At 43.2% G+C, this 23,505-nt stretch overlaps 1 protein-coding gene across 3 annotated transcripts in view; it reads left to right on the top strand.

Annotated features, from left to right (window-relative positions):
• The first annotated feature begins 1,430 nt into the window (after positions 1 to 1,430).
• arhgdig (Rho GDP dissociation inhibitor (GDI) gamma) overlaps positions 1,431 to 23,505 on the top strand; it is a 29,182-nt gene continuing 7,107 nt past the window's right edge. The window contains 3 exon segments of one of the 3 annotated variants that reach the window (NM_001292329.1): positions 1,431 to 1,464; positions 16,847 to 17,017; positions 22,633 to 22,716. In NM_001292329.1, the coding sequence (NP_001279258.1) occupies positions 16,852 to 17,017; positions 22,633 to 22,716 (250 nt within the window). In that variant the 5' untranslated portion in view covers positions 1,431 to 1,464; positions 16,847 to 16,851. 3 annotated transcript variants of the gene reach the window in all.

Genomic DNA, 23,505 nt, shown 5'->3' with positions numbered 1-23,505 from the left:
TTTTCTGAAGCTGGGGCTGAGGCACATTTCTGAGCCAGAGGACAGAGGTTTACTGTGTTATACTTGACCTGAGAGTGCTTTAGTCAGAGGGAGAAAGAACATCATCTCATTCCTCCACCAACTGCAACTGAATGGAGTACACACACACACGCGCGCGCGTGAGATTGATGGGCTGGAGAAAGTTCAAAATAAACTCAGAAATGCTTTGTTTGCATAACAAATAGGATTTTTCACGTGAAAGTTTTGCATTCGATACAGCGGCTTTCACAACACAATGCTTTGGTGCTAATTATCATTAAGTGTAGTGACTGCGTCTTTGCAATCGAAGCGGCAGCAAACAGCTGTTTTCAAACCCTGCTAAAGCCCTAACGAGTAGAGTTGGCGTAGCTGGAAAAGCAACGGGGAAGGTTGTCGGACGATGCTCGCTCAATGTCAAGCTGTGTGGTTTTAACTGGTTAAACAGCAACACCCAAACACTCTAGGGTCCCCAAGCGAGGCTCTTGCCAACCTGCGCTTAATACTGCCTCGAATTAGGTAAGCAGGGTGCATCTGACTCCCTCCAAGGAAAGTGCGCATTCCATTGCAGGAAAATTTCCACGGATACACATGCGGAACTCTGTTCGTTTTGGAGATTCTTGAAGCACAGTGATGGGTACCCGGTGTGTCAGACACCCCACCCAACAAGAGCTAAACTAACGTCTTCTCCCGTTGCTTGGAGGGCTTTTAGGTTTGACAGTGTTAAGAGCCGGAGCCAAGTGGAAAAGATCCCCCCTGTTTCCAGTGACTACTGGTCTGCCCTTCCAAGTGGAAAGAATTCTTAAGAAAATAAAAATAATAATCCTTGCATTTGACACAGCGCCTTATCACGTCTTCGAGACGTCTCGCAGCGCTTCATGGAATACACTGTAAAAGGAATTGACTGTATATATTGTGGGCGAAATGCGGCAGCCAATTAATTGCGCACAGCAGCGTCCCCACAAACAGCCGTGGATTGAGTGCCCAAATTCTGATAATATTGTTTTTTCGGAAGGGATTATCATCCCCGGAAAAGCGATCCGCCGATCGACTACAACAACCGGGTTCCGACTTAAACGAAGCGTTCTCGAGAGAGAGAGAGAGAGAGAAAGAAAGAAAAAGCAACAAAAAAAGTTGTGGGGTGGCTTCTTATTTTGGTGGTGGTGGGGGGGGGGGGGGGTTTGGAGAATTCAGTTCATTTCCAGGTTGCATTCTCACTGTAAGTGGGGACTGGCTGACCATGTGTGTGTGGGGCAAAGAGGAAAGCCTTTGAGAAAACCCCAATCTCTCTGCTGGGAGAGAGCAAACCACCAATCTGAGTGGTGATGTTGCAATGGTTTGGGCTGTCACTCAGCCCAGGGTGTCAGAGGCTATTGGTGCTCTGCTGCTTCCTGCCTCAGCTCTGCATCTGAGAGTGAGAGACTCAGTCAGTGAGAGGCTACTGCAGAGGTAAGTGCAACAATTTCCAAACAGGCCTCACCAACCAACCAACTAACTAACTAACTAACTAACTCAACTAACTCACTTGACTGGAGAGAGGAATAACCCCTCCAAACACTTGGCTGCAACTTCTGCCCAAAGTCTATGTGAGTCCTTTTTTTTTTCTTTCTCTCTCTCTCTCTCTCTCTCTCTTTCTCTCTCTTTCCAGCTTAGACCTGAAGCTGTTCCAAAAAAAAAACATGTTGCAGATCAGTCACTGTTGGGCTCCTGCAAACTTATTTCACAACTTGTTGAGAGCTGACTTGGTTTGTTTGCAGGGTGGGTCCTGGCTTCTTCTGGGGTTTTTTTTTGTGTGTGTGTATGTGTTATTATTATATATATATATGGATAAAAAAGTTTGATCAGTTTGCAGTTCTTGTAACATTGTATTCCTGGTTTATTTTTCAAAACATGTATTCATTGCTTCTTTTTTTTTAGTTGTTTTTTTTAAACATGAAACAAGTAAGTTTTTGTTTTAGTTTGAACTAAACAACAGGGAATGAAGAGAGAGAGAGAGAGAAATATCCTTCCCCAAACAATTGAATACAATTTATCTCTCTCTCTCTCTCTCCCCCTCCTCCATCCCCCACAAGTTTCATTTTAATTAAAAAAAACTTTTATTGTGTGTGTGTGTGTATATATATATATATGAATATGAAACTCAAGTTTTTTTTCATAACCCACCACCCTCTTTTCTTGTCGAAACAAGTACTTCCTTGTGTGTGTGTGTGTTTTTTTTGGTGTGTGGCAAAAAGTTTTTTTTTGTTTCTTTCTCCCCCACCAATGTAGCCACACACACACACACATGTGTGTGTATGTATATATATATAAAAAACAGTTGCAAGATGTTGCAATCACTTGGTAAAACTCATTTGTTTTGCTTTGGCTTATAACTGTAACACAAGGCTGGTTATAATAATAATCAAGTGAAAGCGGGTTTGCTGACTGGAGGAAATGTACTGGTATGTAACTCATTGCACTGTGATCTGGATGGAGCCGATGCTCGAAGGCTACTTTGATGAGGCACTGGCGTTAATTACCGATTAAAGCGGTGAAACAAACTACCAACCCCGAGCAGTTCAGGGTTCAGCTCGGTTCGGTTCGTCGTCGTTGTTTTTTTTGGGGGGGCTCGCCACGAGCCGAGGGTAATCCACGGCGGGGATTGTTCCGCAGAGAGCGCTTTCTTAGAGATGTGTAAATGAATGTAGATGTGTCTGCATTTCATTCACCTGTTGCTTCAAACCTTCAAGCGTAGTTTGGAGTGCAGACAGGGAATCGAGTGGTCCTTCTTTATTTATTTTTTGAAAACAACTTACTAAAGCGTGGAAAAGCGTACACGTTTTGGGGCCAGTTTACCGATTTGTCTGTGTGGGCATTGCTTTTTTTTTAAAAAAAAACGAAACAGAAATAAAGGTATTGAGTTTAAAGTAAGAAAGGATAGAAATGTACGGTACATTGATAAAATATTTCCTGTTTTGGGTGTGACCCTTCATGAAAAACTGCTGACTGCTTCTATAACCAAGGTTCGCACCTTGTCATGTATTTTGAGAAGTTTTTTTTTAATACAGTATAATGCAATAAATGAGGCATTTCGGGATATACTTTGGCAGTTTTGAGCGGGATTAATTTATAGTGGGTGAAGCTATAAACTTGGTCCAAAGTGCAGCGTATATGGTACGATGTGAGAGGTTGGTTAAGAAATGGTGCAATTTGTCAGCAGTCAGTGAGATATATTGGGGGAAGATGATGCAAGTGACATTCTGGTTCGACTAAGATGTGTCTTAACCAGTTGGTGATCTGACCGAGTGGCTTGAATGGTCCTGTTGATTGGGGAATAATTCGCTTCCTCCCTGGCCTCCTTCAAGGCCGGTCTCACGACCCTCCTCTTCGATCGTGCCTTCAATCTCTCTCTGCCTTCCTCCCCCAATGCTCGGGTCCTGACCCCAGACTGTCCAGCGCCTTGGGACGTCCTCCCGACGTGAAAGGCGCTCTATAAATGTCATTTTGTTGTTGTTGTTGTTGTTGTAAATGATTCTGCCTGTGAGCAAGCATCTGTGGGGGCCGAAAGGAGATGGGGACGAGTTGGGCTGTTTCATTCTGTGTAGAAAGGGTGAAGATTGATCATGGTTGCTCCATCGGTGCGACCAGGTTGCTACTCTCTGCAAACGTTTCCGTATGTGTGTGTAAAAAAACAGGAAGTGCAAAGGTACTGAGCTACAGTCCACAAAGGAAGTGTGTGACCCAGATAAATGCTTTTATTCGCGGTGCCACACCAGCGAAGAGTACTTTTTAACCACAATCTCGACTCGTGATTTCAAGAATGCTGCTGCTCTCTTGATACTGTGTCTCTTATCAGATAGCGATCTCCTTTTTTTAAAAAGGAAAAAAATATAAAATAGAAACTTGATTCCGCCTTTTTTCTTCCATAATGTTTCTCGACGAAAACCTGGAATTCGAGATCCTCATTTTCACCTTTAGATCCCTCCGTGGTCTCGCCCCGCGCTGCCCCTTTGACCTCTTTCCTGTTTGCTTCCTTCACTCAGCGATCACTGGTCTGTTTCACGTCCCCAACCCTATCCGCCTCGCCCTCGATCTCAGAAATTCGATCCCAGTGCCCCTCCCACCTTTCTTTTGAGGCCCGTCTCAAAACGTAACTCTTTGACCGCTCTTTCGCTCATCTTTCCCCCTCTCAGCTCCCACCTCCAGCTCGGGTGCCCATCCAGCACTATAAAGCACATTGAGAAGTCCTCCCAATGTGAAAGTCTCTGCATAAATGTAAACTGTAGTATATTTATGCTTTAGATTTAATAGAAAGACCTAAACAGTCATTGTGGTGGTATACACTTCCTGCATGTAGATAGGCTACAACCGTTTGGATGATGCTCAAAATATTACCATTTAAAGTCATTGAGAGCACTGTGGCTCTTTCCCTCCAAGACCCGCTTGTGGGTTTTTATCGCTCGGACTGACTGTGAGTTGGTACATGTGACTTGCTCTATGAAGGTCTCCAGTTAGGATACAACTGGTTGTGAGAGGTGTAGGTACGGTAATAGACCACTAATCGGGTATCCTTTATACTGATAATGAAATTATTTAATGTTAGGCCTTTCGGAGTATAGTATAATTTTGTAAACTCAAAAGAGCTGGTGCACATTATTCATTGATCCGATTTGCCGTTTGGTTGAGGGATGAATGACTCAACATACTATAACTCTTTGTACTGATATACCTCCAAGCTTCCAGCTTTTGTTCCGTTTTGAATCAATATTGGGTTATTAGTCACAGGACACAATTTTCTGCTTCTTTGCTTTGAACACTTTCGTTCCAGCATTAGCTTATGGCTTAGAGTTGATAAGTAACCTTACTCCAATAGTTCAGGCCCTCTTCAGCACCTTCCATTTAATCCAGGCAACAAGATTAGGTGTAAAGTACAAGGTGTCTACTTTCTTATGCACGTACCTGTAAACCCAGTCTTCTCTGTGACTGCAGTCATTTTATTGCTGTTTTTATTTCTGATAAAAGCGATTTCAGACGATTATGGCTCTTTCGTTCCTGCCCTTTTTCTTATATTTAAATAGGTGCTTTATCAAATGCAAGGATTTTTATTTCAGTGTGGTAGGTCGTAAAAGTTTCCTTTAAAATTCCTTGTTCCTTACTATCCTTTGAAAGATAACTATCGGGTGACACTAACACTTCCTAGTTAGGCTACTTGGCAGCTCCTCTAGAAAGCTAGTTACATTTTAAACTATATTACCTGTGTAATCCTTGTGTTACCTGTTGGTTTAATAGGAGTATAAAGCCGCCTGGTAGTTTGTTATTGGAATGAATTTGTCTTGTTCTGTTTTGAAAAAGCTTCCCATTGCCCTTAAACATTGAGGTTCTTTGAAAACATAAGAAATGTTTGTTCCTGGCGGTCACATGCACATATGTCCCAAACTCCCTATGTACTGTATCCCATAATGTTATATCCTTAAAAAAACTATCTAATCCGTGTTTGAAAAAATCAACACTTCAAAACCACCAGAAGCAGCACATTAAATTGCTCTCTGGTAAAAATCAGTCCTTCTAAATTGTTAAATCTATTGTGTGAATAAAATCTTGAATCGTCAAAATTCTTGACTGGTCCGAAAATCATTTTTGTTTAAAAAAAAAGAAATCGAAATCGACCACCTTAGCTAATTGAGAACTGGCGGGTTTTAATTAATCGGTCAGGAAGACTTTCTCCCCTCGGTTTTAATACTTTTAATGCTGCACCATTTTTTAAAATGAATTAAGCAAATGCAGTGGCTCTTCCATTTTGCATAGTCCAATACTTGCAAAATAACCCGGGCTTCTCCTGTGAAAAGGATGTGACTTTTTTTTATGCATTCAAATGATTTGGTTTTGTTGCGTGCATCGACTGTGGAGAGGACAGTGGTCGGGGGTGGGAAGAGGGGCGGGGAAATGAAATTGTCCTCTGGCTACGATTGAACATTCTGCTTCGGGAAATTTGATTCTGATGGTTTGCAATATCTAACGATATTGGTGAAACTATCAGGTGTGTGCAGTTGTGATGTTTTACGTACAAATCTGATCGTGAGCATTAATTAGTCAGTGCGGAAACATGACTAGTCCAGACACAGACACAGAATTAACTGATCGTTTAGGAAAAATGAGCTGACACAATTCGAGTTGGTGCATGATTCACTCCTTCGGGCTTCATTCAAACTGCAAAAGAGAAAGTAATTGTGGGGGTTGGGGAAACCTTGCCCGATAAATTCCGAAGCACGTTACTGCATTAGCCTTCAGTGCTGTAATGGTTTCTCCTGTGAATTTCAGAAATGTAAAGTGCAAGACTGTCTTGCTTGACTTGTGTAGAATACATGACCTATTGTGCTGTTAATTTCCGTGGGCGAGCCTTATTCATGTGGGTTGCACTTCTGTGGGAAGTTGTAGTAAAACCAGACTTTACAGTTGCGCATGTTTGAATTTATAATCATGTACCGGCCTTATCAGGCGCTGCACAGATCAATGTAAACTGGCCTGTTCCTTCTGCACCTCTGCCCCCACACTCTGGAACTCTATTCCGCAATCCGTCCGCCTCAATTCCTCTTTTCCCTCCTTCAAGTCCTGGTTAAAGACCTTCCTCTTTGACCAACCTCCCACCCCCATCTCCTGACCCCCATCCCTCCTGACCCCAACTCCCAGCTCGGCTCCAAGAAACCCTGACTGTCCAACACCCTGAGACGTCTGTCTGATGTGAAGGGTGTTGTACAAGTGCAGTTTGTTGTTATTGTTGCTGTTCCTGAATAGTTAGCCATTTTTTTGCTAATATGTCCAGTCATTCAAGTTAAGATAAGATACGAATGTCAATTTGAGTAGTTACACACTTTTTGAATTGGATTAATTTTCTCAATCTCTTAAATTGTCGACATAAATGTATATAATTGTGCCCAGCCAGTAGTGGTCTTGTGCTTTGGGACTTCCTCCCGATGTGAAAGGTGTTACATAAATGTAAATTATATTGTATAATATGTGGAGTCCTGTAGCTCAGTGGTTAGAGCACTCGCTTTGCAAGTGAGAGACCTGAGTTCAATTCCAGGCAGAGGGCGAAACCTCGGGCAAGTTTCCTTACTCCACACAGAGCCTAATAATAACCCTCCAAAACCAAAAACAATAATAAATTGGTCATTTTCAATCTACGACTGTTTGTGGGACATTGCTGTGCGCAATTGGCTGCCGCGTTCGCCCACAAATATACAGTCAATTCACTTTACAGTGTGTTCTGTGAAGCGCTTTGGGACGTCCTCCCGACGTGAAAAGCGCTATATCAAATGCAAGGATTATTATTATTATTATAAAGGATGGTTTTGTGTAGGAATGAGGAGATTGAAATAAAATATAATCATGCTCTGTTACTGTTTTGGTGCTTTGTACCGTATAATGTTGATTTGTTGGGTCTTTCATAAGAAAGTTGACTTGTAATCACAGGAACTAGTTTAGAAATGTAGAAGTAATATTGAAACTTCGTGAAGATGTTTCCATTTGCACATCTGGCCTTAACTTACTCCTTCTTCCTTGTGGTAAAATGGGCAAAAATGTTGTTCGATTCCATAATTGATTGCTAAAATGCCAATTTTCACCAACTGAACACTGAACCTGTACTGGGTCTAAAAATGAGCACGGCTTCATAGACTGAATTGCTGATTTAGTTGCCAAATGCCTTTCTTTCTTTGCTGTGGTTTGCCACACTTCCTCCTCAAACATTTCTCTACTTGCTGCAGTTTTGTCTCTGCAGAAACAGTTCCTGTTTCATGAGGAACAAGAAAACTTCACTGTTAGGTCATTATTTCAGCCAATTCTCAGTGTTGGATAGAGGTTTTTTTTAAGCATTCGAATGCCTCTCGTTCAGCTTTCCTTTTATGGTATCAAGATCTATACAGTAAAGGACAAGATAGGTCATCAAACTCTACTTTGGGCACAAATAATGTGGTCTATGGAGTAAAAGCTATGATAGAATTACAGCATTTGCACGACAACGGAAGTTGGTGATGTTTTGGGATGGGGAGGGGCACTAATAAGACATGTGGAGTGAATAGGTGCACAGTGCCCATCATCAGAAGAGGACCTATCAATTCTAGTCTTTGCATTTTTTGTGTTTTTTCTTTTGTTCAGTCGATGCAAAAACGGAGGGCTTTATCTGGGAACGGAAAATGCAGCAATGAAGCATTACTGTGTTGGTGCTCTCTGTGCGTACGACACTGTTCTGAATTAAAAAGGATAAACTGGTCAAACTGTGAACATGAGAATGGAATGAGCAGAGGGTTCATTGTCTCTCCTTCCATGTACAAGCTTCTCTGTGGCAGAATCCACCAAATATATTTAAGTCGATGACCGTGATGAAAACCTGCGACTACTGGAAACTCACTTCATTGGGTTCATGACCACCAATAATAGAGTGGAATTCCTGAATAATATGGTGATTTACCGTTTCTTCAGCCCTGTCCAGTTGCATTTCACAGAGCACAGTTGCGTGATCCCTGTAACGTAGGAACCACAGCGTGCTGTGGAGTATGTGATCGTGTGTATGTGTGTGTGTGTGTGTGTGTGTTGTGCTCAGGAGATTCTCTCGTGAATGTTCAAACCTGTTGCCTGTGAGTCAATTGGGCCTCTGTGGGAATTTATTGAGTGGAGGGCAGGCACTTCAGGTTATCCTAACGGAGCTTGTCATCGAGTCACTTGTCAGCCCAGGTATTCTTTTTTATGATTCACGGCAAAAGGTGTCAGCACCTGTAGATTGCCCAAGTCTCTGCGGCTAGGAATTAAGAACATTTTAACAGCGCCAACAGACCAAATGGTCACAGCAGTCACCTGCTTCAAAGCTAGGATTGTGGTTGACCATGATCCTTCTATCTGTTGACTCATTCACCGAATATAATACATAAAAGCTCATTGCAGAATTCGAAACATTAAAAAAAAGCCACTAAACGAACCTTTTTGGATTTTGTGCATTTTTAATTTTGTTTTTATTGGTACTACCCTGGATTTTACGGATAATCTAGGTCAGTTAGTGGACGGACACACAACTATTTCTCCAGACAACAGCAGTGTTGTAGTTGAATACAGTGCAACCATTTTACATGCTGTAATACGTTGCATTGAGTTGACAGAAAGGTTATTGTTTGAATGCACGACCCAAACCGCAAATATGAAATCTTTAATAAATGTATAATAATGTAAAGCTGGATGCCTGGACTCTCTTGTGCACACCAGAAGATGCCCTACTTCCTCAGGGCTCCATTTCGATGAGAACATAGAATTAAACCCTGCGAATATTGGAAATCCATTACATCAAACCTGAAACGGTGAAAGATTTTCGAAAAAGGAGACCAACGATGGTCTAGTAACGGAGTGTTGAATCTTGTTGCTAGAAGAACGAAGGTGTTTTCTTTTTTTTGCTCTTCTCTACCTGCAAAGGCTTCTCATTTCTCTGGTTTTCCATCTCCGTTGCGTTTACTCTGACGTCTCCTCCCTGCACCAGGACTTGAGAAACTCTATTTTGCCTCCCCCGAGGCCACCCATTTTCCAATGCAGGGATGGCCAACGTGCACATGTCTGGAGGCCACATGACACATCCCTGCTCTAATGCATCCTCCCGAAACTGGTTTGTTACCTGACTTGGTTGCAAGCCTCAATTCTAGCTGCAGCTCGTGTACTGTCCCGCACCAGGCTTCGCGACCACATCACTCCCACCCTCGCTCGCCTCCACTGGCTCCCCATCCCCCAGAGGATCGAATTCAAGATTCTCATCCTCACCTACAAGGCCATTCACGGCCTCGCTCCCTCCTATCTCTCTGACCTACTATCCCCCTACTTACCTGCCTGTACCCTCCGTTCCTCTGGCTCCGGTCTGCTCCACGTCCCCCGCCCCAACCGCCCTACCATCGGTGGCCGGGCCTTCAGCCTCTCAGCCCCGAGGCTCTGGAACTCCATCCCCCAGTGCCTTCGCCGCCTCCTCCCTTTCCTCCTTCAAAGCCGGTCTCAAGACCTTTCTCTTTGACCGTGCCTTCAGCTCCCCTCTCGACTCTCTACCCCCTCCTCGCTCCCTCCCTTCCCTCTGACCATTTCCCCCCAATGCTCGGGTCCTGACCCAACTGTACAGCGCCTTGGGACGTCCTCCCGACGTGAAAGGCGCTCTATAAATGGAATCTTGTTGTTGTTGTTGCTTGAGAACCTTTCTAACCCGTTCTGAGCGCGTGATCACATGTGAAGAGTGGCATCACCACATCACGGGCGCGAAATTGCATTGGGGGAAATGTTTTAAAATGTCTACGCGTGGTTCATTTAATACAGAGTTGGATAAGCATAAGAGGTTCGAAAATCCTCGAGTTGAGCGCGATAGTGGAAGGTGAGGAAGTGAAATCTTCCCTCCCAACCTCTCTTCAGCTGAGCACGACTTCTCCCAAGGCTCTGGGCAGCCACTGACACAGAGTAGTGAAAATAGCCTGAGCCCCCCCTTCTGACTTGGAAGGCCTGTCTCAAATGCTTCCTGACAGTAGCTCAGTAAAGCTCTGATTTTTACGAATAAAAGAAAACCAGGGGAATATTGGCTTGACTGACGGACGGAAAAGATCCATCGGTAACCTTCTAGTTGTGGCTCCTGTGCTTAACTGTTTCATTGACACGTAAGGAAACCCGGTGATGGTGTATGTGCAATTAGGTGAGCTTCCATTGATTGCACATAATGTCATGACTAAAGGTGGCGAAAAGTTAATTTAGAATGATTGCACCTTTCTCGTCTCCTTAAGCTTATACATAATGCAGAACTTCCTTGCCTTGTGGTAAATGCGTTGCATTTAAAGGGCATTCTGTTTATTCCGTTTTAAGTGGTAACTTGGGGGCTCACCGTTTAATAAGCAATGAACCCTCCTTGCATTTGTTATAGCACCCTCCAAGTCGGGAGGACGTCTAAATGCGCTTCACAGGATACACCGACAAACATCGCCGACCCCCGCCCACAGCAATGTCCAGCAAACAGCCATGAAGCAAATGACCAGCAAACTATTTTTTTCCCCCCCAGTCATGCGCGCTTCTGAGAACCGGTGAATTGTATGTAGCGAGACAGACTAAAATAAAAGCCTGACCCTCTATTATATTCAAGCTAATTAACTCTTAAGTCATAAATAGCAATTAAACTCCAGTCAGATTATTTGATCGTGTCTTTTTGTTAAATTCCCATTTGAGATGTTTCTGCTTCCTTAAGGGGGGGAGGGGGGGGGTGCGTGTGTGGAAGGGGGAACGTTAAAGATGCATGTGATGTATTTTCTCTCTCTCTCTCTCTCTCCTTCCTCTCCATCTCTGCATCATTGTATTATACTGCTGCTTTACAGTACCGGGGGAGTACGGTGCTTTGCCCAGTGTTGTCGAAAGACGTGTCATTTTCCCAGGTAGCACAGTGGCATTGTGCACGGCTTGGGATTACAAATACCGGGCAGCCGAACTGGGAGGATTACGTCTTCCCTCTGCATCGGGGGGGTGGGGGGAAGCACTGCGTTTGTATTCAAGTGTGTGCTGCATGTGGTGGGAGGGAGATGAGATCACAGACATCTGCGAGATAATGACTGATGGGAGTTGAGGGCAGCATAGCATTAGAGCAGCTGGCAAATCAATAGCGTCTGCACACGAATAAGATTTTTGCATTACAGTTTCCTCGCAGTTTCATCGCAGTCTCGGTGCACAATTCCTGCTCCTTGGATTACTCTTTTTTTTTAATGTGTTTCTCCCCCACCACCCTCCAATCCTACCCCCCCCCTCTCTCTTCATACTTGATGGTGCGCTGTAAAGGATATTTATTTCATTCTTTGGTTGCGGCTGGGGTATTTTTTTGTGTGCTCATTTTTGAGTGAGTCAGCATCCACACTGCTTTGGGGAGAGAGGCGAGAGAGAGAGAGAGAGAGAGAGAGAGAAAACCATGCTGGGCTTGGATGTGTGTGAGTTTGGCAGTCAGCTCCTGGAACTTATGTGGCTTTCAGCATGTTACAAAGGTGAGCAGAAAGATATATGTTTCTTGCATTGCCGTTCTATGCTCAAAGCCCATCCTTTGTTCATTTGAAAAGGAGCACCGTGGAATCCTTGTAAAATCAAGCCTGCGTTTACAGCGCTGAATTAGCAGAATCGGGACCTGTGTCGATATATATTTTTCGGTTTTACATTTATCCTGTTTTTTGTGTCTCCCCACGCCCCCCCCCCCCCCCCCCCACGCACACACACACACAGCCTGGATGGGAGTTAAAGGAGTCGATTGAATTAGCTCTTGATGCTGAAGTACAAGCAAGTGCCTGTGGCTACCTGATGATGTAATGCGCTGTGCATGGAACTGTAAATTAGAATCTCTAAACCACACCCATGCGTATAGTACCAATGAGAAATAACTTTTTTTTGTGTGTGCGTGTGTAATTTTTAACTCAGTGAAAAAAAAAATCGTTTGACGCTGCAATGTACGGACTGTTTAAAAGCACCTGTCTGGCTTGCATTGGCGGCAAACGGGACCATCACCAGAGCAGCTCGGTGATCCTTGCCTTCATAATTGTTCTTTCTTGCTTGGACCCATCCCCAGTTCTGCGCGTGTCTCCCTTGGCGTTGGCTGGATTTTGTACCCAGTTATGAAAATAATGCACCAAATTGAACCCTCATCTCTCTTTGGGGCTTGGTTCAAAAACCCGCCTTCACTTTAATGTGGGGGCCCTTTGAGACTAAATTGGTTCTGTGCTAACGGAGAATTACACAAGATAGCCTTGCTAAGGGAAGCTTCCTGTTGTAAGTTGCAATCCTGTCATCTGGATATTTTGAAATCCCTGGGACATGATTAATCCTATTGTGGTATATAGTTGTGTTGTGGTAGCTCTGCGCCTGCAATGGAAAGGATCTCCTGTTCTGTATTATTGCAAAGAAAAACAATTTTCTTTTCGATCTAGAAAACATATTGCGAGTTGGTAACTTTTTTTTTACAAAAAAATCTTGTCATGTTGATGCTTCTGACTATCACAGGAAGTGGTACAGCGAGACTTCCTGGGCACCACCACATTTTCCCCATCCCCTCCCCCCCGCATGAAAGCTGGCAGAGGCACTGTTGACCGAATGGCCTCCTTCTATGCTGTAAGATTCTAGGATTCTATTCTAAGGCATTGGGATCCAACAATTTGAGGATGGGTCAGTTGTCCTAGCTTCGGTGGAAAAGGTTGCTCAAAGTCAAGTGGGAAGGAACTTCTTTGACATAAGGACCAATGTTCTAGTTTAGCAATATTAGAATTGATGGAGCAGAAATCCTGTTTCCATTTCCGCTCTTCCTCCTGCTCCATCTTGACTCATCCCGTGCACTGTGCGCGTGAGCAATTGATGTGTCGCCAGGTGTAGTGCAGTTGAAAGCTGGTTGTTGATGGCAGTGTAAACTATTGCTCAACACACTACAGGTATCATCCCATCCCTCCCCTCGAATAAGGCCTGTCTCAAGATGCCGCACCATTTTAACCACTATTTTGGTCATCTTTGCCCCTCCTCCCAGCTTGCTTGCCCATCCAGCGGTGGTGCTGAGAACTTTGAAATGTCCTCCTGTCTTGAAAGGTGCTCTACACATGTAAAGTGTTTTGTATGTTTGAAGGAGAGTTCCAATGTTAACGCTTTCTCCCCCCACCCTTACCTTACTTTGCACATGTATACTTGCAGTGCTCTACAAGTTTGTCAAAGGGCAGCAGAAGAGAGCCCAGCTGCTCGTAAAATAAGCTGCCATTTCAATACATTCAGCAAATTTTACCGTCTTGTCAGAAACTGTGCTACTTGAAGCTTGAATACTATGAACAATTTGGAAAAATCGGTCTCTTAACCTGAACTTCTATTTGAATTTATGTCAAACTTGGCAACTATTTCCTTTGTCATTCTGTTGGCTTCCTTTCGAAGGCGGGCAGCTATCTGTGTGCCCAGCCTTGCACATTTAATTCATGTTTACCCACTATAAACAGTTCGACCTCCTGTTGGAAATATCGTCGCATTTTCATCAAAATTGATGGCCAAGTTTTTTTTCTAACTTTTTACATTGAGTAAGTAGAAGCTGTGCCTGCAGATTACTTACTCATTCGAATACCTTAACTCGGGATCTGAAGTTGCACAAATGTTACGTGGCGGGGTGGGTGGAGGACGCGAAAGTATTGACCTGGTGTCTTGGTTGTATTGCATTACGGTGGTTGGTTAGTCTCCTGTTGTTTGTCCTGCTATGCACTGTTCAAGACACGTCAAGACTTAAAATCGAATAGCTCTAGTAGGGTATGCAGCCAAAGAGCTCTTGTAGTCCAGCTTACTACGTGCAAGAGATGCTTCCTTCCTCTTGTGTTGGGTTGTCCCAACGCATTGATGTAAACTACACGACAACTTGGGTTCATCAGTGTCGCTTGCTGTGCCCCACACTTTAGTGCTATGTGTGGGAAGTGCGCTTAACGTTACTTCCTGCTCTCAGATCGCAAAAGCACCGCTAACGTCACTTCCTGCGCACTAAGAGTAAGACGTACCGCTCACACAACTTCCTGTGCACTATGTATAGTCGTGCCACTCCTGTCCCTTCACATTTACATCCAGAGGCAGAAAGTAGTTGCCAGATTTGTTGGCGTATTTCCTTTATTGTACCTGACACACGTCCCCATACAGCCTCTGGGTTCTCCCCCTGTATAAGAGAGACAGACAGAGAATTGGAATTTTTAAAACCTTCTTTGTTTCCAGATAGGAAAAGCTCAAAGCTACCCAGTGCCCACGCACAGGCAACAGCAGATTTTATCAGTCAAGTTTCTCCGGTTTTCTCCCTTTTGCACCTCTTCTCTTGAAGGCAAAGCACGACATGCACTTGAATATGGTTCCTGGGTGCTGGCATCTGATGCCTTGCCAGTTTTGCACGGCAATAATAACTGTTATTTAATAGGAACTATAATCGTAGAGCGGAGTTATTGAATAGCTATCAGGAGCGGGAACCTTGGCCTTTTAAACATCATTCCCCTTCCTAGTTCACTGGCCTGGCGTGGTCACAAGGTAACTCGGCACAGACTAAGGATCAAGGGGGGAGTTTTCTGGCTGTCAAGTGATTATTATGTAAAATTGAATCAGGGTCTTTAGAACTCGTCCATTGTTTCAGATTGAATTGTTGAGTGAGTAAATGACGTGCGCTACAGACATTTGCAGCATGGTTGGCTTTTATCAGCAATTTTACAGAAATTTTAATTGAATCGCACAGCAGTTTTTTGGGGGGGAGTGGGGGGGTTCATAAGTTATGCCGTTTATCAGGATTCAGCAGTGTGATGCTTGAAAGTAAATCGGATTCTCTTTCTTCCTCATCCTGAATACAAAAAAGGGCCCCCGTTGCTTTTGATGCCTTTATATTTCCTAATGAAATTTGTCTGGATCTACAGATTTTAAAGAACCTCCAAGTCTGATTGTGTTTGGTTTCATTCTCCCCCCCCCCCTCCGCCCTCCCCTCACCCACCCCCCCAAAAAAAAAACACTTTTTCCTGGAAGAATTTAAAAGAACGTGGATGTTTTTCCTAGTTGCTCCATAGATTGAGAGCTGTGCAGATACCTATTTTGTGTTTAGCTGAATGGCCCGTAGTGTAACCTACGTGTTGGCTGAATTGACCATCTGCCAACAGTAGTGGTAATATCGCCTCTGTAGTTCCTTCTTCCCTTCTCTCTGTATTTCCGTCAGAAGACGCCTGAGCCTCTGATGTGCATCAGTAGAATTGTTTGCCCTGCAGCCACTGGACCCAAATGTGGGCCTGTCAAGGGAGCAGCAAAAGTTCAATGCTCTTGTAATTTTGAGCAGAATACAACCGAACAGCTCCGTGTAACTATTTTTCTTGAGCTCCTAGTACAGCAGGGCAGTTTTATTTTAAAATCCCCTTTCAGAGAAAATTGTAAGGGATTAATAATAAGTAATTGTAAGTGGTGATGCATTTTGCCTTGCATTGAGCTCCTGGCTGCTACTGATGCAAGCTCATTAGATTTGCCCTGTGCAACTCTGTTGTTGTTCCAGACGCACAAGATGTATGTATTTTCTCAGCTGGGGGGAAAAAAAAGCTTTGTGTTCTCCTACACTAAGAGACCATTAATGCACACTGTCATTACATTACTAAGCGCCAATCGTACTGTTAATGACCCCGAAAGATAAAAGTCTTGCTCGCGATACTAAAAGGTTTTTGAATAAAAGAAAACCCAAATCTTGTGAATTTAAGAAACAAAATATCAAGTTTCGTAAATTTACAATGCAAGTTTTAATAAGAAAAAATACCCAGTACAGTCACCTATCGTCGCATTATAATAATCTTTGTACAGTATTTGATATCGCGTGGTTGATGTTTCAAAGTGTTTCACTGTAGCAACATTATTAACTGTAAATTGCGGTGATGGTGATGTTTGTAAGCAAAAGTGGCAGCCAATTTGCACACAGCAATTTCCCACCAGCATTGAATTGAAGAGAATGACAAATTTGCCTGGAGAATTGTCGGACAAAACACTGGGAGAAAGTCCCTTCTCTTATCAGATAAAGCCGTGGAGTCTTAAGTCCACCTGGACTAGCAGATGTGTCCTCATTGCCACTATAGCATTCTGTTTTACTAAGCTAGCCGTTTGCCTTGTAACTCGACATTATGATGTGTTGCAGACACGAGGAGCTAAACCAACCTTGACTTTTTTGCGTTGATGGACTTTTGTCTTGTATTGCACGCAAATAAAACCTGAAAATGACTAAAATGGTATTGTTCTGCCGCTAGATCATTTGGTTAGTGTGCAAACCATGACTAAACATGACATTTACCTCTCTGTGACTCTTTGCTTACCGCAGATATCATGGCTGACAAGGAATTAGAGACGCCTGGTCCAGAAGAGGTAGAACATGATTCCAACTATGTTGCCCCAGCCAAGAAGTCGATCAGTGAGATTCTGGAGATGGACGATGATGATGAGAGTTTGAAAAAATACAAACAGGCTCTGCTTGGCGCTCTACCAACAACGGGTTAGTATTTAATTCAGTAAATATTTCGGGAATGTTTACGTATCGTGGTCATCCTGGTTGTGATGGCATTCCCTGTTTTCAGCCCACAAAATGCTCCTGACTTTGAATCTTAATAGGATTTACCGTCCCAAAAAAATCCGATTGAGATTCAAGGGTAGCGGCTGCGTATTTTGTAGGTGAACAAGGCAGCTAATCTGTGCACAACAATGTCCCGCACACAGCCACGAGTGACTCATTTTTACCTGGGGAAATTGTTGATCAGGATTCCCTTCACTTTCCGAAATGTGCAATGAAATCTTGACTGCAGCACAAGAAAGTGCTAGAGATGTGCGGTTGAGTCTCTTTGAGCGTTCAACCTAATCAGAGTTTTTCTTGGGGTAAAATGGGAACAACAAAAAGATCAGTTAACGTCATAGGTATTACGGGTTTGTAATGCCCATACGCTGTTCTTGCCCAATAAAGTTTGCTGCACTTGATATGAGCCACGATCTGTAAATGTCTGATCCTTCGGTTGTTGTTTTTCCTGATCTCTTGCTCCGTGACCTTTCCTCGTCTTTGGTTACTGCCTGCCTACAGTTTCAATTTGCTCTGAAAGGCTTGCGGCCCTTTTTGTTTTCCTGCGTTTTCTGTGTTTCCCGTGCTTCGTGAGTGTGTGGTTAGCATTAGTGGATTGGAAGTTCAAACAAACTGAGGCTTGCAATGAGTGTAGCCATTGTAGGTGCTGCAGATGCACAATACCAGCAAGTCCACACGTGCCTGGAATTTATGTGTTAAAATGTGTGGTCACGCTGTTCTGCGAGAGCTGCTCTTCCTTGACACACACACACAAGAGCAGGGCAGCAATTTTAAGGAATTTAATACATGCTATTTGCCGTGACTTAAACGTACAACCATTTCCTGCGGAGCAGGTACCAGTGGTGAAGATAATGACGTAATTGCTCTGTTTGGTTTGGGACTTGTATATGTACAAACCCAGAAATAAATAGCAAACCCAGAAATTGCCCTGCTTCCTCTCGCTCATTAAAGTCATGAAATCCCTAAAACCATCTCCAGTTTTACGGAGCATATAATCATATACCTTTTCACTCTCCTCTTCGGTCTGGTAAATAATGCTTGTAGTTTACCCCAGATCGGTCAGAAATTATTTGGACGTCAGAAGAACTGAGTTATTGGGGGAGGAGAAGCAGATTTTAATACCATAGCCGGCAAAAAGAGAGGCTTGTGTAAGAATGAATTTGAACATTAGACTTTCCGCAGGTAGTGAAGAGATCTCGCTTCAAATCTGCAATCGTTTTGTGTTGAAATTGTAGCTCGCGGAAAGCAGGTAGCAAATGGAAACCTGCTCCAGGCAAAAAAGAAACCGTGTCTTAACTGCATTTGACAAAATTAACAAGACATCAGTGATAGAACTTCACTGGTAAAGTCCCGTGAGCTTTGTCTGAATATGTGTGTGCTTGCTGTAAAATGTTCCTGTGCAGTGGGGGGGGACCTGTTTTATAAGGTGTGCTTTATAACACTTTATAAGTCATTGATAAGGCCTGTGGAACCGGGGCTGGCTTCATATCGAGCTCACTTCCTGCACGTGTGCAACCTGACTTCCTGGATCGTCGCTTTGCTGCAGGTATCATTTCCTGCATGTTGGCGATTGCTGGTCGGAGCTTTTGCATTCGCTGCGGATGGAGTACATGCCCAAGAACCAGCCAGCCAGCATTTTGCACACAGCCACGGTATATGTGGTTGGGCTGACTGGAAATCGTGTCCTGGTTATAAAGCAGATTGGGATTTTTATGACTAACCCGTCGCCCCCCCCCCAACCCAGCCTTATTGTAAGATTAATGCAGCATCAAACGTTTATTTGAGCAAATTCAGATGGTTCATGAATTATTCCCAATCATGCAAGGCCCAGAAATAGCGTAGGATGTGTAAGTCAAGTTTCAAACCATTACCACCCTGTGGTCTGCAACTATTGCATACGGTGGAATTAGAAGAACCTTCCTGTGTTAGAAATGACCATGTGCTGCGGAAAGAAAATCTGCTGGGTAAAGAATTCATCAGGAGCGAGAATAATTTATGGGTTAAGGTTGTCCAGATCTAGATAATGTATTCATTGGCATGTCATTGTCATCCGGGCTATTACCTCGGTGTCCTCGTGAAACTGTTGGCTGTGTAAGCAAGCAGGCAACCTGCTTCAGTGCACTTCTCACTGACTGGACTGAGTAAAGTGATGCTAAGTGTTTGGATCGCCGTGTAACAGCAAATACACTGCTTTTTACAGGAAAATTGCCAGCAATCTATAATAAAATGACAGATACTTAGCCCTAAGGCTGTAGCGCTAAGGGAATGAGGTGGGGAATTACATTTGACCCAAACCGTGAAAGCAAATGTTCAGTGGGTATCAGTACCAATTAATAATGATCCTTACATTTGATATAGCACCTTTTGCAAGTGCGAGGACATCTCCAATTGCATCACAAAATTAACTGTATTACGTAGTGACTGCGTAATTGTAGGTTATATCTGGAATCCTCGCATCTAGTATATCTGTATGGCGAGCCCTCATTTTATACTTGAAGTCTTGATGTCCAGGAATTTGTCTTGTAAGATAACAGAGATGGGATTTCTCGAGGGACGGAGGGGAAGTTAAGGGTCAGAAGCAGCTTAAGCACCCTCTTAACGGCAGTTGGGACTTTAACATCAAGTCACTTACGCTGGGAATTTGCGCACTCAGTTTGTTGAGGAGATTTTATTTGAGGAAGAAACCTGTGCGAAGAGTCAAAGTCATAGTGGAGCAAGCTTAAGACTGCAAAGAGTCCTGAGGTCTAGGCAGGGTCGAGAGGAAGTGGTTGGTGAGGCAAAACTTTTAGAGCATGGGAAAGAGCAAAAAGATTGGAGACGAGAACTCCTATGGTTTTGAGTTCATGGGAAGGAATGATGTGGAAATGCATTTATATAAACTCAAATCTGTATACATCCTGGTGTATTATTGTAGAGTATTTATGGGGAGAAATTCAAGCTGGATCTAGATTTGCTCTACTAACGTAGTGTTTTAGAGCATGCAGAATTTGCATAGAGTAAATCTAGACCCAGGTGGAATAACTCTTCTCTTCCCCCACTCACTCCCTTGCATCATGATGCATGATTTACTGCCCCAGATTTCAGTGTTTGGAGTGAGGAAAGAGCAGACTTGGAGAAATGTGTTCAAGTTTAATAGCAGTCAAACACAATTAATGGCCTTACAGTTCAAGCAATACGTTAATGCAACTCTTAAATTGGTGGTCAAATGGCGAGAGAGGCAAATCTGCTGTTGGGGCTAGCTTTGTTGCGTTGCTGTGTATATGCCTTTGTCCCCAGTTGCAGTGATTAACAGGAAGAAAGCATTAATTCATATTTAGGACGTTATTGCTATGGATTCTCAGGATGTAATAATATAATTTGAGCTTTAATGACTCGACATAGAATCCTTCTCTGAGTAAAGCCATTTGGAGATTCTAATTACCCCTCATTTCCTAGCTTCCTTCTATAAGATTCACTTTTATCTCACTGCTCCAACTTTTAAGTAAACTGGAGTTAGATTAACCCAGTACTGGTCAGTCAATCCACGACTGTTCGTGGGACATTTGCTGTGTGCAGTTAGTTGGTTGCCGCGTTTCGCCCACAAAATATATCGTCAATTCACTTTACAGTATATTCTGTGAAGCGGTTTGAGACGTCTCGAAGACGTGATAGGGTACTATATCAAGTCCAAGGATTAATATTACTTCCTGAGCATAAGAGGAATTTTTCCACCTTTTTGAATTACTGAAAATGCTTAACAGACACGAGATTATCCTTTGTAGTGTGAGTTGGGCGGGGGGTGGCGGGGGGGAAGAGAAGTTGAGTGGGGTCTTCTTCGAGCTGAGTTGGCTTTGTAAAGGAACATCGGAATTGAGTCAACACTCCGTGATGATCTCAGTACTCCAGGTTGTTGCTGATGATGGCAGACCAGCCAACTTGGCTCATTATCAGGACTCGGATGTGGTATATGTGAAACTCTTATCTGGTTTGACACAAGGTCTAAATCGTCCCTGAGTTCAGCACTGACCCGTGGCTGTTATCCTGCAGTTTTGTCTGGTGTCTGGTTTTCAGTTAGACATAGAATTATTGTGACTTTGTCACTTGTTGCTAACTACAGAGCAGTCCCATATAGAGCAAAACTATTGGGTCCATAATCAGCATCCTCCACCTTCCCCACACCCCTCACCTGCTGTCGTTAACATGAAGTGAAAGCAGAGGAAGCTTGTGGAGTTGGCAGATCATCGTTGACGTCACTTCCTGGGTTCGGCTTGTGGGTTCTGTGCTCAAGAAGCACCTTTGCAATGTGACGTCAGCCACGCTTCCTGATCATGGCACGAGCACTGTTTTTTTTTAAAAAAACTGCATGCTAGTCAGTGCCAGAAGCTGCAAAAGCACTAAACTAGGTAGTGTATGGAAGAGGTTGTCCTGGAATCAGTACAGCCAGACCAGAGTTAGTAGCAATTTACCCACCAGGGCCCACAAAAACAGCCGTGAAGTGAGTGACCAGTTTTATCAGTTGAGCGATAACGTTCAATGAGTTAAGTTCAAAGATCCTTAATCAAACTGGCCGGCTAGTTATAGAATATGAGCCAATATTGTGCAGACATGGCTACGGCAAGCTGTTCTGCAGTAGATTGCCTCCGTTGTTGTTTAGCAGCACGGTATTGAATTCGACCTATTTTGCGTTCATTTTCCAAATGAGAGGTTGTATTCCGTGCGATAGTGTTCATTGGCAAAAACATCTACAAACAAGTTGCAAAATCTATTATAGTTTGACATATCAGTGATATTTAAAAAAGCAATTGCCTCCCTGACGTAAATTGGCTCTCGTTCGCAATCCAGTTATAATGATTCCTTGGCCTTAAAAAGATAAGACAGAGAGGAATCCAACCAATTGGAAAGCTGTGCAGGGCGAGGGTGCGAGACTTGTGCATTGCGGTGAAACAAATGGGTCCATTCCTTTGCCTCATTGACATTAAAACCCAATAATTGTTAAACAAATCAACCTTTGTCACCTCACATTTTTCTACTTATAGACCTGAGTGCTCCAGGAAACGCTGTTCACAGCGACTGGGTTTTATAGTTTTGATCAAGTATCTGTGTGAGTTAACTGACTACGTCTGCAGCAATGAGTCATCGCTTGTTCTCTCGCTTTGGTTGAATGTTCAGTAATAGGAATGTAACGACAGCGCTAAGCATTTCCCTTTTGAGTTTTACAACTCCCAACACAGTGCATCTGCTCCGGACAGCCTTAACTGTTCAAAACCTACATACAATTTTTAAAAAAAAGTTGTCATTGTTTTTCGATGGTTCAACTTTAATATTTTGCCTTTTTTAAAAAAAAACGAGAGGTCATGTGAATATGTAGAACGTGTGAAATTGTGTAGATGTAGAAAATAGGTTCTGATTCCTGCAGCAGGTTAGGGACACTCACCTCTTCATTGTTACTGAGCTCCAGGTGGGGGCTGAGGGAATCTTCAATGCACTGTTCTTTTTTTTACATTCTGCTGTAAATGAAAGCTTTGTTTTTTTAAGATGTTCTGGCGTTTGTATTTTTTTAGATGCTGATGTGCCCAACGTTCAAGTAGTAAGACTGACCCTGGTCTGCAAGGAAGCACCTGAGATCATTACCATGGACTTGACCGGTAACTAAATATTCTTATCAAAACAAAACTGAGCTTATTTTTTGTTTGGTCTGTGTAATCCACTCGATGTGCTGATATTGACTGTAAAATATAAAATATGTAAACTGTGAACTACTTGAAAATAGTAAATAGTCTATTTTAATTTCCCGTCATCTCTTCTAGGTAGGTAGCAGAGAATGGTGTGATTGACTAGTCTTGTTCTGAGTGTAATATTGATACATAAGAGCCCTACATCAAATGTGGATTTTTTTTTTTTAGTTCAGTTTCCTAAGGTCCTCCAAAGGCTCAGTTGGCAAATTTTAAAGTGTGGATTTTTGTGTGTGTGTGTGTGTGTGTGTGTGTGTGCAACAAGAGTGGTTACGGGGTCTTTTATTAGTGTGTGTAGCTTAATGCTTCTTCATAAACCATTTGTTACACGTGGAACTTTGAACTCCTAGTCGAGGCTGACCCTCCAATGCAGTGATGGGCGTGTGCTTCATTGTTGGAAGTGCCGTCCCTCAGGTGAGATGTTAATCTTGCCTGCCTATTTAGGTGGCCGTTAAAGATCCGGTGGGACTATTCGAATAGAGAAGATAGCCTCTTGGTGTCTTGAACAGCAATCCCCTAAATAAAATAAAAATTTCTCATTCACTTTGTGGGACATTGCTGTGTGAAAATTGGCTGCAGCCCACTCTACAAAAATGGTCTCTGGACTTTACAATAATCCTGTGAAGCGCTTTGAGATGCGAAGGGTGTTATATGAAATGTAAAGATCTTTTTGTTAAAATGGCCTTATCATCCTGTAACTGA

This window comes from Callorhinchus milii, unplaced genomic scaffold, assembly GCF_018977255.1.
Source record: "Callorhinchus milii isolate IMCB2004 unplaced genomic scaffold, IMCB_Cmil_1.0 Scaffold16, whole genome shotgun sequence".
NCBI classification, from domain to species: Eukaryota; Metazoa; Chordata; class Chondrichthyes; order Chimaeriformes; family Callorhinchidae; genus Callorhinchus; species Callorhinchus milii.
Note: the sequence above shows the minus strand (reverse complement) of the source record. Positions and strands in the feature narration are given on the sequence as shown.